This window comes from Terrapene carolina, unplaced genomic scaffold (genome assembly GCF_002925995.2).
Source record: "Terrapene carolina triunguis isolate 2854851 unplaced genomic scaffold, T_m_triunguis-2.0 Scaffold22, whole genome shotgun sequence".
Lineage (NCBI taxonomy): Eukaryota > Metazoa > Chordata > Testudines > Emydidae > Terrapene > Terrapene triunguis.
The window spans coordinates 23,845,843-23,862,969 of NW_020664373.1; the positions used below are offsets into that span (position 1 = coordinate 23,845,843).

General features: G+C 42.8%; 1 protein-coding gene across 1 annotated transcript in view; it reads right to left on the reverse strand.

Annotated features, from left to right (window-relative positions):
• Positions 1-17,127, reverse strand: part of LOC112104196 (cilia- and flagella-associated protein 47) — a 698,279-nt gene that overhangs the window by 672,032 nt on the left and 9,120 nt on the right. Inside the window, exons 2-3 of the mRNA XM_029910741.1 lie at positions 15,866-16,017; positions 717-832 (exon numbers count right to left, since the gene is read on the reverse strand). Coding sequence (XP_029766601.1) covers positions 717-832; positions 15,866-16,017 — 268 coding nt within the window. The remainder of the gene's footprint in view (positions 1-716; positions 833-15,865; positions 16,018-17,127) is intronic.

Genomic DNA, 17,127 nt, shown 5'->3' on the forward strand with positions numbered 1-17,127 from the left:
TCTGGTCAGCTGCCGTGCTCCCAGCAGGAAGCGTGGAGCCGGGCTTCCAGCACGGAGTGGGGAGTTCGGGCAGCAGCCCAAGCCAGGAGCCTGGGTGGCAGCCCAGCTTGGAGCGGAGACCCAGCAGGAGCCTGGCTGGAGAGTTGGGCTTTCTTGTCAATTTTGAGACTCCATGAAATTGACAAGACAGCCAACAGCGAATGTAAGTAACACAGTGTCTTCGGAGACACTGTGTCACCCTAACTACAACGACATAAGCCCTACGCCTCTCGTAAGGTGGAGTTATTATGTCAGTGTAGTAGGGCACATACATCAGTGGGACAAGGCTGTAGTGACTACACTGAATAATTAGGTCAATGTAAGCTGCCTTACATCGACCTAACTGTATAATGTAGACCAGGCCTCTGCCTAGACTCAAGAATAGCGCACTACTACAAATGTATTTTTGAATAATCAGAAGTCTTACAGCTGCCAGGAGTTTTACATGAGCTCTCCTTCTCTGAGCAGTTTCACAACAACTCACTATTGAGTTTAAGAGTCTGGGGGGACTTACAAAACCAGCAATTGTGCACTCACAGTCCTGTTCAAATCAAAGCCTTATTTTCTCCTGCATAAGATCTTAAATTCCTTTATGGCTGAAGTGTTAACTTGCACAAAAACTACATTTTCAAAGAAAAATAAAACTTTTTGGTAATTTACTGCATAGTGACATTTACCTGGAGATGATCCATGGTTAGTAATACTAATCTCTCTACTAATTACTTTACTGTTTGCAATCACTGTGCCAAAATTAATCTCCGGCTCAATTTCCAGATAACAGCATGGAATTAATCTGCAGAGAAAAAAATATTTTAATTATTTTTTCCCAGAACTTCAAGCTATTTTGTGGTTTTTAAAAGGAATATATTTGAACAATGCAATGGAAAAAAAAATCTGCTTTCCTCCTAATTCCATTAACACAATTATTTATGCAACTCACTTCAGCAGCATTATGAATACATGGAAGACATAAAAATGCCTACTTATTAAACTACTAATCTGTTTATTTATTTTTAAATTACTGTAACTTTAAAACAATTTAATTCCAGGCAATGAGCTGAAATGGAATGCAACTATATATTATGTTTCAAATTCCTGTGTTATGGCACAAGACCCTAATATAAATTCTCAGAAAAGCTTTCACTCATTTTGGGTTAATTCCAGCATAAAATTGACTAAAATGACAAAGATAAACATACACCACATTTCAATAGTAGCTGACCAAACTAATATTTATCCAGATGTTCACACCCTAGTGCAACAAAACTTATGGCACTCAGTGTTCTTTATTTATGAGCATGCATCATGTAGTTTCAACAATATTAGTTGTAATAAAAGACGCTGGTGAAATCGAGTTAAAGCTTTTTTTTTTTTTTTGCTAAGAGGCCTCAATCAAGATCAGGGCTCCATTGAACTAGGCACTGCACCAACCCTGACCCAAAGAGCTTTCAGTTTAAGGTTCCAAATCCTTGAATGGATTACGTGCAGGCAGACTGCTGCATTCAACAGCAAACTATCTCAAGGTGAAGGAAAGATAAGAAAAAATAGTAAGAGGCCAAAAGACTCCTAATTGAGCAATATAATGACCTAAATATCAAAAAGGAACCCTACAAAAAGTGGAAATGTGGACAATTTGCGAAGAATGAGTACAAAAGAATAGCACAAGCATGTAGGAACAAAGTAAGAAAGGTTAAGGCCCCAAGTGAGTTACACCTAGCAAGGGACATAAAAGGCAAGCAGTAGTAGTTCTTTAAATATATTAGGAACAATAGAAAGACACAGGAAACTTAGGTCCTCTACTTAATGAAGGAGAGCCAGGGGTGAAAGAAAGATAAAATACTTACCAGTATGGGGGCCAAGCTCCAGGTCCCTGGAAGGGGCGCGGCCAGGGGGTCAGCCTCCCCCCGCCTGCCCTTCCACGCTGCCCGGTCCACACTACCCGGGGCTCCGGCGGCTGCTGTGGTAGCAGCAGCTGGGAGCCCCGGGCCCTTTTAAATTCCCGGGCCCCAGGGCAGCTGACCCTTTTGCCCCCGCCGTCGGCAGCCCTGGATGCGGGCTGGGCAGTGACGTTAAAGTGCTGCCACAACAGCACTTTAACGTGGGCTGTGTATGGGCCGGTACTGGCGGCCACTTCTTACCAGTATGCCGTACCGGCCCACTTTCACCTCTGACTAAGTACTTTGCCCTTGTCTGTATTTGACACCTCCCCCCCGCCACCTTCGGCCCTGCCCCCACTCCACCCCTTCCATGAGGCCCTTCCCTGCCTGTTCCCACCCCTTCCCTGCCCCCATTCCAACCCCTTCCCCGAAATCCCCACCCCAACTCCACCCCCTCCCTGCCCCCAGGGGGTGCAGGAGGGATGTGGGGTGTGGCAGGGGCTCAGGGCAGGGAGTTGGGGTGTGGGGTGCAGGAGGAGTGAGGGGTGCGGCAGGGGTCAGGATGCAGCAGGAGGCTCAGGGCAGGGGGTCAGGGTGCAGCAGGGGGCTCAGGGCAGGGGGTCAGGGTGCAGGAGGGGTGCGGGGTACAGCAGGGGGCTCAGGGCAGGGGGTTCGGCTGCAGGAGGAGTTCGGGGGGCGGGCTCTGGCCCGACGTGCACTGGGGGCAGGGCAGGCACCCTGCCCTGCCCCCGCGTCGCTCCAGGAAGCAGCCGGAACCTGGGGAAGCAGGGACGCAGAGGTGTGGGTGTTGCTGTTGCTTCAGGCACCGCCCCCAGCAGCTCCCATTGGCCAGGAGTGGGGAATCGCGGCCAATGGGAGCGGTGCCTGAAGCAACAGCAACACACACACACCCCTGTGCCCCGCTTCCTGGAGCAGTGCGGGGGCAGGGCAGGCAGGGAGCCTGCTCTGCCCCCGGTGCGCGTCGGGCCGGAGCCCCTCTAGGTAAACGCTGGGGGAGGATGGGGGGGCCGCAAGGAGGCCACGTGCCATGTGTTTGAGACCCCTCACCTACTGCAATACGCATGGAGAAACACTATTTTGTCTCAGTGCAGGGATTTGAGTGCTTTTACTTCAATTTGGCCCCAAACCCCCTAGTCGTAACCGCAGTGAACAATAGAGGTCAGCAGGGAAGGCTGAAGTCCACTTCTAAGGACAAAGACCTCAAAAGGATGGACTTAATGGGCAGGAAGATTTACATCTCCTCCCTGCAAATGTGGATCACGAACCAGCAGGCACTGTTGTGCAAATACAATTTTGTAAATTGGAGAGCTATGTCTAAGTTTGTGAACCAGCTGCCTTAAAAACTCCAGAGAGGAAGGTGGGTGTTTGTCACTAAACAGCGTTTGTTGACAAAGACGTCGTTGCAGTCTGCGCTGGATGTTTGGACATTTCAACCAGAGTTATGTGTTCTGTGGTGACCAGGAGAAGGGCATCCTGGTTGCAGAATTTGGGCATTGCTCCCAGTGTGCAGCAGGCCATACAAGATTTGCCCTTTGATGACCAGGTATTGTTTTCAGATAAGACGGATGAGATCCTGCATACCTTTGTGGCTTCTAGGGCCATTCTACATTCTTTGGCGGTACATACATGGTCAGTGCAGTAGTGCTACTTAGGTGACCAACAGCAACAACAATACTGTCCACAATGCACCTTTGGGCAGCCTTTTCCTCCCTTGTGACAGAGGGATAGCCCCACAAAGGGGCATAGGTCCCAGAGGGGAGGAGGCAGTCGGGTCTGGAGTTCAGCCAATTGACATGGCCTCCCCTGGCACCTCCAAGCAACAACTTTCACTCCTTGGTCCAGAGTAGTGGTCTGGTCATCACTCCCCTTACCCTGCCTCCATTTGGGGACAGGTTAGCTCACTTCTACGATATCTGGGACTTGACGATAACTGGGTCCCAAGCACTGTCAGATCAGGCTATACTATCTAGTTCCTCTCCACTCTTCTCCCCCTATCCCTCTTCATGAGTTATTGCTCCTTGAGCAGGACTGCTCCTTGCTGGCCTTGGGAGTGGTGGAGGAAGTTCTTCTGGAACACCGAAGAAGTGAGGTTTTTACTCACGAAAGCTCATGCTCAAATAAATCTGTTAGTCTTTAAGGTGCCACCAGACTCCTTGTTGTTTTTTTACCAATGTCAGGGCTTCTCTTCCCAGTACTTTCTGTTAACAAACCAAAGGGAGGGTAAGACTTGTTCTCAACCTCCACAGCCTCCTCATATACATCAGATACATGAGGTTCTGTATGGTTATCTTGTCAACTATTCTCCCTGTGTTGACTCAGAATGACTGCTCTGAACCTTCAGGACGCTTACTTCCATGTGGCAATTTTCCCAAGCTACGGAAGATTTCTCTGGTTCGTCATGGCAAACCACCATTTTCAGTACACAGTTCTTCCCTTTGCGCGGTCTTCTGCCCCCAGGATTTTTACCAAATATATGGTCAAAGTTGACAGCATACTTCAGGAAGAAGGGCATTTATGTCTTCTATCTGGATGCCTTGCTGCTCAGGTGCAGGTCCAAGGGAAGAAGTCCTTTCTCACATAATATCACACTGCACTTACACAACTGTCTAGGTCTCATTCTAAACACAGGAAGGTCAACGCTGGTCCCCACACAGAACTGTATCACTGGTAAATTACCTTTTTTGGAGGTGGGGATATAAAAACTGTAACAGTTAATTGATTTTAAAATATTGTATTTACAGAATGTGTCCATTTCAGAAGATTCCCCTTCCATTCTTCACATAACTGTGACCACTGCTCATTATGCTAAACATAATAGGAGAGAGCACAAAGGTATCAGTGAGACTGTCTGTTCATTGGATCCACTTGTTGTCTCTTGTAATATAGTTAAACTCCAATCCGGTAACGGACTGTGCATTGGCAGACTGTTGTACTCATGTGAAGCCCCATTCACTTTGGTTGGGGAGTCATAGAATCATAGAAAAGTAGGGTGGAAGGGACTTCAAGAAGTCACCAAGTCTAGCCCCCTGCACTGTTGCAGGACAAAGTAAACCTACACCATCCCTGAGAGGTGTCTGTCCAACATATTCTTTAAAAACCTCCAGTGGTGGAGATTCCATGTTGTTAAAAAAACCTCCCTTGGAAGTCTATTCCAGGGTTAAACTATGCTTATAGTTAGAAAGTTTTTCCTAATATGTAACCTTAATCTCCATGGCTGCAGATTAAGCCCATTATTTCTTAACCTGCCTTCAGTGGATGTGGGAAAACAATAAACCTCCTCATGTGGCCCTTGTGGTCATTTGAGTTTGAGACCCCTGCAGTAGGTGGTACTGAAGCCAGAATGCTCCAGAGGACCACTGCAGGCTCTAGGAGCATGTCGTTGATAGGGAGTGGTACTCTCCCAGGAGCAGACAGCTGTAGGATGTCCACTAACTTATTGATGTTCTCCTGCAAGAACTCTGCCTGAAAGCCCAGAGAAGCAGCTGCGCACCGCAAAAGATCCTATTAGGCCTTGAAATCTTATGGTATTAGTGGAGAGGAAGAGCCAGGCACTGCTGAATTGCTGGCTCCCATTCCTGGAGTGGTGGAGCTGGAAGGGGCAGCTCTATAGGCTCCACTCAGGAAAGGCTCACTGATGCCTGAACCTGCAGTCCACAGTTCCTGCCAGTGATCTGCCGGGTGTGCCGCCTCCGCAACCAAGGAGTGTCCCACAGATTCCATGAAGGCCACTGACAAGGATAGGGCATTGGTAGCCAGTAGGTGCCAGGTGAAATGCCTCCAACCTGACCATGACTGCCAATCCTGGTGCCCGTGGTGCTCAGTGAATGGTCCCTGATGCAGGTTGAGCATGGAGAACGAGACGAGGAAGATCCCAACCTCGACACAGAGAAGCCACAGGTTTCTGTGGATAAAGGAGATAAAATCCTAAGGGAGGGAGTAAATGGTCAGACACACCAGTTGTCCAAAATGAGGCAGGGACCAGTGCCAATGATGGAAACAGTACTGCCGACACAGAATTTTCTAGTGCCGGAAATGGTGTCAACCCCAAAGTCGGCAGAGGTAACAAAATAGTTGACAGTGCTGAAGCAACTGGAGGGCACTGAAAAGCCACCACGGTAACATCTACAATGCTGACTGAAACAGTGTTGAGGAGATTCCCAGTGCTGAGGTCCCTTGCACTGCGCCTGGTACTGGCCCTGCTTCAACAGACTGCAGAAGGGGAGCATCAGGGAGCGGTGCCAACAGACCCAAGGGTTCAGCGGCCTGTCCAGCCAATGGGGCTATAAATGACTAAGCCCTGGCCAAGTCCTGGAGCAAAGGAGAGGTTGGAACAGAACGGCAGAGGAGGTATGTAGCCTCTTGGTATGCCGCCAATGTAGAAACACTCAGTACTGGCATCACCATTGTCACTACGGGACACAATGGATACCCAAGGGCCAGAACCAGAGTTGACGGTACAGGGTTTCTAACCCCCCTACTCGGCATAGGGGAGCAGTCAGAGGCACCCATGCCATCCCACGTAGTCACACTAACTGTGTGCTGTTCCACTCTCTTCCTGAGGAAGGCGGGACAGTCCCCACGAGACCTAGAATGGTCTCGATTGGACTTATGCAACCTTTTCCTCAGTGCACTTAATGGGGAATGAATCATCCATCTCTTCGGAGAGGTGCCTGCCCAGAGCATGAGGTAGCCACTCTCTTGGAACCTGAGGGAGACAAGGGCCTTGTTGCCAAAACAGGTCACGTGCCCTATTCGAGCAAGTGATGTTTTAGGTGAAGGTCCCTAGCCATTTGAGTCTGTTTCCTGAATGATCTACAGATCAATCACAGCTCCTTGACATGGGCCTCGCCCAAGCACAACAAGCACTGTGCATGCAGATTGTTGCTAGGGATTGTTCCCCCACAAGACGGACAATATTTAAACCCAGTAAGGGCATCATACAGAAATACTTAACTAAATACAACTAACACTAATCTAACTACACTATGGGTACTGTTAATTATATATAACTAGGGGGAAAAATGAACTAATGAGAGAATGTGAGGTTAAGACTACACAAAGCTCAAACTCCAGTTCCTTCATACCACTTGTGCCTGAAGGAGATCGGGGCGGTGTTGACTCTTATAGCCAGGAGAGGGGCTATGGCCACAAGGTGTGAATCTCACCCCTCTTTGTGTACTTCTAGGCAAAACTCTCTGGTCCTGGCACACATATATACCCTAAGGGGAATACAGGGCTGCATCTACTTGAAGAACTATATATCTGTAAAATTTCTCATAATTCCACTACTCAAACAAAATCCCAGCAGCAATGTCACTTGTTTTACGGATACCAGTTCTGCACCAACATGATCTCTTCATTGCTGCTCTAACCAGTGGTATGGAGAGGTACCAGCTTAATCACTGTTTTGAGAATAATTATGTTCACTTACATGAATCTGGAGGTCTGATGTTTTGAGAATGATGATTCCTCCCCAAGTAGCTTCTTAATTGGTAAGGTATTCAACACAACTGAAAGAGATTAGTCCTTGTCCCAATACTACCTTTCATAGTTTCTGTTACCATGTTGTTTCTCCCCATCTATTGGCAGGTGAGAAAGCCATTTTTAGGAATAATTCTGTTTTCATTCTCAGCATAGCATTAGAGAGAATTTCATACCAATATCAAGAAAATGAGGACTTTGCTTTGCTACGTCTCATGCTACATCAAGTCGCAAATGTAATGTGGTCTGCGCCTTATACTTTTTGAGTTAAAGGAAACAGAGACAAAAAGTATAGGCTAGTACGGATTGGAGAAAGACAGGAAATCCATCCTGAGAAAATGCTCTCACAGATGTTGCAAAACCTTTTTATTTTTTAATATCTTGTTCCCTAGCAACATGATGAACTGTCAAAGTAGTAAATTCTAGGAGGTGATAAAGTGGACTATTAGGAGTAGTCCAGGGAGACAGTTAGCTTGTTTACAACTTTAAAGTACACCTATAATACATTTTAAGTATTCTACATTTCTTCCAAGAAGTTGCTTCAGAAATATGAAAGACATTAGAATCTTGTCCAATTCCACTCAGGAACCAGCTACACTTCTGGAACGCATATGAATCAGAAGATATTTTGTGACACTGAAGAAATTCTTTAAGGGATAAGACTATCTATTAATTCCTGTGTGTTTTATGATGGAAAGGTCAAGTTGTTGAAAAGATAGGAATAGTTTATTTGATTTCCTAAAGGACTTTGTACCATTCACATAAGTGCTTAATGTTTTACAGCAAATCAAATTTCTGTTCATCTGCTTCGGGTATGTCTACACTGGAAACTTCAAAGTGCTGCCATGGGAACGCTCCCACGGCAGCGCTTTGAAGTGCGAGTGTGGTTGCGCGTGAGTGCTGGGAGAGAGTTCTCCCAGCGCTCCTGTTAATCCACCTCCACGAGGGGATTAGCTCCCAGCGCTTGGAGCCTGTCTACATTAGCGCTTTAAAGCGCTCAGACTTGCTGCGCTCAGGGGGGTGATTTTTCACCTCCCAGAGCCAGCAAGTTAGAGCGCTATAAAATGTAAGTGTAGACAAGCCCCGCATCTTTGTCTGGTTTAGGGCATAAGGTTTCTAGTCCAATCATTTAAATTTGATTAAGACCTATTAGGCCAAATTCACTCCTGCTTTAACTCCATTAAAAAAAAATGGAGTTACATCAGGGATAAATTTGGACCACCACCATCTAATAAATTGTTTATGTTTATCATTGTAAAAACTGAATGCACTGTATCACCAACAGTTAAAGTTGATGATTAGGGTAACAGCAAAAGGGTAATGTAATTAATTCCAATTTAGGAAAGTTTCTTTCTTTGGACTGTTGACACTACCTGAGAATTATGCACTCTAACGTAGCTGAAGACCTCAACCCTGTAATGCATTTAAGCACATGTATAGGCCCATAATACAATGGTATAAAGACAACACATGAGTTGGGGGAATGGTAGTGTTGGACACAGTTCAATAAGAGAAGGTTAATGGTCTAGGAAGATTAAGTAAATTTCAGTCTCATGCTTATTTATCTTTACACATTTATTGTATTAGACAGAAGTTTTCATGTTAGGTTAGCATCTAGGTTTATTTAAATACAATTTAAGTTATCTGCATGGAACTGGCAATGAGAAAATGCCAAAAGCTAAAAGAATAATATATATGGTGTAGAAAGAGAAATATTCAGGCCTCGATGCTACAAAGCAGTTAAGAACATGTCTGCAACTTTGCTCATATGAGGCTGCAGATTATGCTTCCAGTGCCACCTGACCAAACTCACTTAAAGGTAATTGGCAGATCTGGTCAAAATGTTTTGAACAAAACATTTTTTTCCCCAAAAAAATTGTTTTGTCAAATTGGGCATTTCCATAGGAACGATCCAATTTCCAATAATTTTTTTCAGGTTTTCATTATAAAAGAGATGATTTTATTTTTGGCCAAAAACTTGGAGGGGGGGGGGGATTGTTTTCTTCAAAAAAATTTGGGGAGAAGGGATGGTTTGTTCGTTTGTTTTTAAGAAAACCTGAAAACTTAAAAAAAATTGCAACAAAATCCAAAAATATTTTCACATGTGAGAACAAAAAAACCCCACTCCCTGACAAGCACTCTCAGTATTATACATGTGTCATGGAGGGCATAATCTGGAGATTGTGGTGCTGCACAGATGTAGCCAAGCACATAGTTTGGCCTGCAAAACCCCTATGACAATATGTGAGATGAACATTACCCAGTTTGATTGGCACAGCTCAAGTCACATTTGGAGGACTGGTATTTAGAAAATACAACTTTAAGGTCCTTATCGAAGGGCCAGTAAAATCTCTGATTTAGATGTTTCTTTGACACAATACCAGAAATTTCATTCCTTTCTAAGCTCACTCTCCCATTCATATTTAAACTTCAGATGTAAGAAAAATTATTTTAAGATTTAGTCATATGTACATTTTCCTTACTAAATGTTTGCCTGAAATAAATGTATACTAAAAAAGCTTCCAGGAGTGATATTTTAGAAGATTCTAATCTTTACTAAAACTGTTTTATTAAGAAATTTAGCCAGCCATGAAGGGCAGGGCTCCAGGGAGATGATCTGAACCAGCCCATATTTTTCCTATTTTATTATTCAAAATCCTCTCTTCATAAATTAATTTTTAAGGTTGTTCCAGATTAGAATTTTTCTCCAAAACCCTCAGATTAGATTTGGTGCTTGTATCAATCTTCTTCAAATCACACCACAAGTAGTAAAAATTCAATGTAGATATCTGTACAGACAATTGCTTCAGATATAGCAGTTCAGGGATAAACCAATGGGGAAGGTGTTTCTCACTCAACAACCACCAAAGGAAATAAAATATTAAAGGCAGGTAATAGGCATTTAACTCTGACAGATCAAGTACTTCAGCAACTGCCAGGTCCTTTGCACGATCTTATGCAAAATATTTAAAGTCTAGTTACCTGAGATTCCATTAGAATGTTTCTTTTAATGCTCTGAAATGCTGAAAATTTTGAAGCAGGAGCAGTCCTATGGGATGTTACTCAGGGCCACATTCATATTTACAATTTTAGCTCTGCTAAGCAGACAATGAAAATAAACTCTCTATATAGTATTCTCTCACATTCTGCTTTATGACGTACTACAGACAAGATTTGCGTCAATAAGTTTACAAAGCATACAGCAATGCTGAATGAAACAATTAAAAAAAATCCCTTGTCAACAAAAGAACAAGACACCAGAGCAACCAACATTACCCTTGGGAAGAAACAGACTTTTTCAAAATAAAGACCACAAAGTTTATTACTTCTTCCGGGACACATTCACTGAGTAGTATACATTATTCTGTAATTTTTTTCTGCAGGTAGTTAAATTTTTAACTTCAAAATGAAAAAAATTCTCTGGGTTTTATATACGATACTCAGATTCCTTTCCAGAAGTTAGTACAGTAAAAGCTTTATTATCTGGCGTGTGGGAGATGTCGGTTAGTCAAAAATTCTGGTTAACTAAGAGTTATATTTACCAATGGAGGGAGAGAGTTTGAGTGCGGGAGGGGGCTCAGGGCTGGGGTGAAGGAGGGTGTGCAGGCTCTGGAAGGGAGTTTGGGTACGGGAGGGGCATGGGAGGGCTTTTGGGTGCTGGATACAGGCGGCGCTCACCTCAGCGGGTTGCAGCACGCAGCAACATGTCCCTGCTGCTCCTAGGTGGAGGCGTGGCACTGCACACTGCCTCTGCCCACAGGCGCCACCCTTGCAGCTCCCATTGGTCGCTGTTCCCAGCCAATGGGAGCTGCGGAGCCAGCACAAAGGGCAGGGCGGAGGCAGCGCACGGAGCCCCCACGGTCGTTCTTCTGCCTAGGAGCAGCAGGGACATGTTGCTGCTTCCGGGGAGCCACATAGAGCCAGGTAGAGAGCCTGCTGGGCATTCCAGTCAAAAACTGGACATCTGGCAACCCTATTGAAGATTTGTATTGGGAGATATCAGAAATGCCGGTTTCTAGAGATTTCCAGTTGGTAAAGTGTCAGATAACACAGCTTTTACTGTAGTAGTATTGTCTTGCAAAAGGATATCTAGAACTTCAAGCAGGAAGAGGTTTTACCTGCAAGAAAAATAACAGCCAGGTGAAAAAAATCCAATTTACTGTTTCCTACTTTAGAAGAATATGCATAGAGACCATTCTGCAACCACTACAGTGAATGGTTCACACAGACTTAAAAGATATCCAGATGTTCCTTCATTTTATGTGGGACAAATAGAAATAGTAGTTTCAGCATCTACCACGTAATACCTTAGTCACTCCTTGACTTGCAACTCAAAGTTCAGACTGCTACAATTTAAAAACAGGATTTAAAATACATGACTAATCCAGAAATTATCTCTTTGAAATGTTTATATTTTATATTCAGTCAAGAAACATTAGCCAAAGAATGGCATTTTTGGCGTTCACGTTTAATTTGGTCAACATTGAACAGTTCTTGATTACAGAACAAGCAGTAGATTTCCTGAGTCTGGGAACAGATAACACTGGTCTACAATTTTTGAGAAGTCGTCTGCTTCAGAGATAAAATGTGCTATTTATTATGTATTTTGTTGTGCTGAATTCAAATATGACAATTAAAACAACTGATTGGCTACTGTTTCTAAGATATTTAAGTTTTTACATTTTATGTCTATGTATATTGTGTAGATAGTAGAGTTTTAATCATAAATTGTAAACCTAGGTCTTTTCATGTGTTTATGGTTGCTTTACAGGATAATATTTCACCTGTCCTGTTTATGTAACACTTTAAAAATCAGCAAAAGGGTTATATAAATAAAATTTATTATGAAACAAAAGGCAAAAAACTATTATGTACATAGTTTAGTCCTATTCAGTGTCTACTCGGCGCTTCTTGGCTTGTCTCTTGTATTCATTAAATGGAGCATCTCTTGTCACTGTCCAGCAATAGTCTGCAAGCATTGATGGGCTCCATTTGCCCTGATAGCGTTTCTCCGTTGTTGCAATGTCCTGGTGAAATCGCTCGCCGTGCTCGTCGCTCACTGCTCCGCAGTTCGGTGGAAAAAAATCTAGATGAGAGTGCAAAAAATGTATCTTTAGTGACATGTTGCAACCAAGGCTTTTGTATGCCTTGAGGAGGTTTTCCACCAACAACCTGTAGTTGTCTGCCTTGTTGTTTCCGAGAAAATTTATTGCCACTAACTGGAAGGCTTTCCATGCCGTCTTTTCCTTGCCACGCAGTGCATGGTCAAATGCATCATCTCGAAGAAGTTCACGAATCTGAGGACCAACAAAGACACCTTCCTTTATCTTAGCTTCACTTAACCTTGGAAATTTTCCACGGAGGTACTTGAAAGCTGCTTGTGTTTTGTCAATGGCCTTGACAAAGTTCTTCATCAGACCCAGCTTGATGTGTAAGGGTGGTAACAAAATCTTCCTTTATTCAACAAGTGGTGGATGCTGAACACTTTTCCTCCCAGGCTCCAATGACTGTCGGAGTGGCCAATCTTTCTTGATGTAGTGGGAATCTCTTGCACGACTATCCCATTCGCAGAGAAAACAGCAGTACTTTGTGTATCCAGTCTGCAGACCAAGCAAGAGAGCAACAACCTTCAAATCGCCACAAAGCTGCCACTGATGTTGGTCATAGTTTATGCACCTCAAAAGTTGTTTCATGTTGTCATAGGTTTCCTTCATATGGACTGCATGACCAACTGGAATTGATGGCAAAACATTGCCATTATGCAGTAAAACAGCTTTAAGACTCATCTTTGATGAATCAATGAACAGTCTCCACTCATCTGGATCGTGAATGATGTTGAGGGCTGCCATCACACCATCGATGTTGTTGCAGGCTACAAGATCACCTTCCATGAAGAAGAATGGGACAAGATCCGTTTGACGGTCACGGAACATGGAAACCCTAACATCACCTGCCAAGAGATTCCACTGCTGTAGTCTGGAGCCCAACAGCTCTGCCTTACTCTTGGGTAGTTCCAAATCCCTGACAAGGTCATTCAGCAGTTCACCTTGTGTTATGAGGTGTGGTTCAGAGGAGGAGGATGGGAAAAAATGTGGGTCCTGTGACATTGATGGTTCAGGACCAGAAGTTTCATCCTCTTCCTCGTCTGACTCAAGTGAGAATGATTCTGGTGCATCAGGAACCGGCAGTCCTTCTCCGTGGGGTACTGGGCGTATAGCTGATGGAATGTTTGGATAATGCACAGTCCACTTTTTCTTCTTTGACACACCTTTCCCAACTGGAGGCACCATGCAGAAGTAACAATTGCTGGTATGATCTGTTGGCTCTCTCCAAATCATTGGCACTGCAAAAGGCATAGATTTCCTTTTCCTGTTCAACCACTGGCAAAGATTTGTCGCACAAGTGTTGCAGCCCACCTCTTGTCCTGATCTCCAATTTTGCAGCCAAAATAAAGGTGATAGGCTTTCTTAACCATAGTGGTTATACTGCGCTTTTGTGATGCAAAAGTCACTTCACCACAAACATAGCAGAAGTTATCTGCACTGTTCACACAAGTACGAGGCATCTCTGCTCACTTTGGCTAAACAGAAATGTGTCCCTTTGCAAAATCAAACACTGACAAATAAGAGAGCACGACACTGTATGATTTCTAGAGCTGATATAGGGCGATTTGTTCAGCAGAGTGATGTAAGCTTTGTTATGATTGCATCATCCATGACTTCTAGGAATAACACGATGCAATTCATATCATGTATGACGCAATACCAGCTTCAGATTGCATCATTCATTGTTTTGCCTAAAAAGCAAGTACTGTCCAAACCCAGTCATAGATTTATTCATAGATCCAGTCAAAGATGTATTTTAGTCATTTCTGGTTTAAATTGAGATCCCTTCCCTTTATAACTCACTTATCCTCCGCCATTCCCAAGTCAAGGGTCATATATACTGACCCAATAGCATATCTTGAAAACTAGAGCCAATCAACAATTTTAAGCATCATTTTCGTTCTCAGTGACCCAGAATTAGTAAAGTTTGACTACATTTATTTCAGAAGCATTTTGGCTGTAGAGCAGTGTAATAGAACAATAATTTAGCTCTTAGTCTGTTCTGTAACAGCAAAGCAATTTTTGGATCAGATGCAGACGTGAAACTAAAATTACCTGCTTAGTCTGAATAAATGAACTGTAAGATCTTGAGACCATTCTGGGAGATGTGCTATACTCAAGAATTTTGCCCTCATTTAGCATATGGATGCTTTAGCTGAAGCTTTTCCTATTCACAAGCAAAAACTTGGCCAAACTGTTTCATATGGTTAAAGATAGAATGCAGGAGTAAGTTCAGAAAAAACTGCGGCCATTTCTTTAATGAATAGTTTTAAATTTTGGGAACATTGCTCATAAAGTACTTACAACTACAAATGAAACTACAATTCCTAACTTAAATTGCCATTTCTGAGTCGCCTCTTGGTGGCTACCATCTTGCTAAAAGTGACAACTTTATTTACACTGAATTTGGAAGCCTGAAGGGAGACTATTAATCAATTTCTATCATGCTTTAATACTCGTATAACATCAAATTGAAAACATTTTTAAATGGGAGAGAAGCAAATCTGAAGAGTAGAGAGAAGTGACAGATAAGCAAAGAGGAAGAAGTGCTGGGATAAGCATAGCCTGGATGAAGCATCCAAATATCCTGCCTACTTCTTGACAGAACTCTCAAAGAGTGAGGTTTTTATCTAATGGTTTGAATACTGCTTATTCTGAAAGGGAATCCATTACTGCCTGTTCAGGTCATTTTTTATGTTAACAATAGTTTTTATAAAATGATTACTTTCAGTTGTTTATGACCATGGATGCAATTTTTAACAAAAGCATAGGTTCCAATTTGATATAGATTATGCTATAATCTGAGACCCCATTATAAATTTTAAAAATATTTACAAAATTGAGGAAGAAATGCTTCACTATAATGCAGTCATAACTATATGTGCAATAATTATAAGGATTTACATATCACTGACTCAATAGTGAGTATATGCAGGGAAGAAAAAGGCCATCCCATACTTTCCTATTGTATAATTGGAATTGACCCAGAGAAAGCCATTTATCATGAAAACCATCATAGGCTAAAAATATAGAGCACAGATATGAGCCCAAACCACTTCAGGTTCTTAAATATGAAGACTGAGTACACTTGATCAAAATTTAAATCCTTTGTTAACATCAAGTGACATCACTAAAATGAACATCCTACCTGTGTGACATTCTTAAAAAAAAAAAAAAAAAAAAAGAAAGAAACTTACCTTTACAAAGAAATTCACCATTTGTTTTCAAAATTCAGATAACAAATTAGTTACATCATTATACACGGCTATATGTATTAGCATACTTCCCTTTCAAGTAAAATGAAAATATAATTAGCAGTTTATGTACTTTTAAATACCATACCCTATCAGAGGGATCTCAATTACATCTTCTTCTACCAGAAGGAGTAGTCTATCTCGAAGGTCCTCCTCACTGTCAGGATGATATTCCACAGTAGCTGTAACTTGAAGACCAGATGCAACAGGTTTATCTGGATTTTCCACAATCAATTTAAACTACAATGAAAAAAACAGCAATATTTAAATCAATTTTTAAATATTTCTATATAAACCTCTGTATACAAGTGGCCCATTTTCAGCATAATATGTTGGGGTTTACCTGTGTAATTAACATTATGATCAACAGCTTTAAAATTCCACTCACTATTCACCACTGGCAAGAAGAAGTAGTTTCCTGATAATATAGTACGCTAGAATACTGATACGTCAATTTCTGCAAAAATTAACTTTTATTTAACAGTGTGTTATTTCTACTCTTGATGGTTAAGAAGATAAGCTACCAAATGTGAACCAATGCACTGTTATCTTCCTAACTCTACAGACAGACACCTCCATTGCCTCTGCTGCTGCTATTAGCTTTCCCAAACAACAAAGGCAAAATTATAAAGACTTTACTCAGTTTCCTTGTTACGATTCAGAACCTTATGAGTAGCAGTTAAAGTGCCAAGAATCAGAGCAGTTTAACTCTAGTTTTCCTTGGGGAAAACATGCACAATTGTAAAGGCACACAGTACAGTTATTCAATGAGGAGATGATTCAGCTCAATGGAAAGTCTCCCACTGACTTCAGTGAGAGTCAGATTAGACCCTGAGAAGGGAGAGGGACCCAAAAATATCAATATTGAGGGAGTACATCTTTATTTTCTTTTGCACGTCTCTCTTCCTTGGGCTGCAAACTTGTCATGTGTATTGACCAGAAGCCAATATAAAGAGTTGGAGAGACCTCCCCCTCCCTCTACACATGCTCCCCTGAGTAGGGGACATGTTGAGCAACCTAGTAGGAATCCCAGCAGGAATTCTCAGGAAGTAGGGATGGGGACCTAGGATGTTGACCAAGGTATTAGCCTCCAAGTCAAGCCAATATTTCCTAATGAAAGAGTGAACTGAGCTCCGATAGTAACTTTGCCAATTTCAGGGAATGATATATTACATATGCAAGCAAGAGTGGCCACTCTTCCTCTCAGAGAATGGGGTCTTGGCTTTTCTGGTCAGCTAGATCAGCAAAATTCTTAAAATGAATGCAGTGACGGATTAGCAGGGCCGGCTCTAGGCACCAGCCAAACAAGCTGGTGCTTGGGGCGGCACATTTTTAGGGGCGGCATGGCCG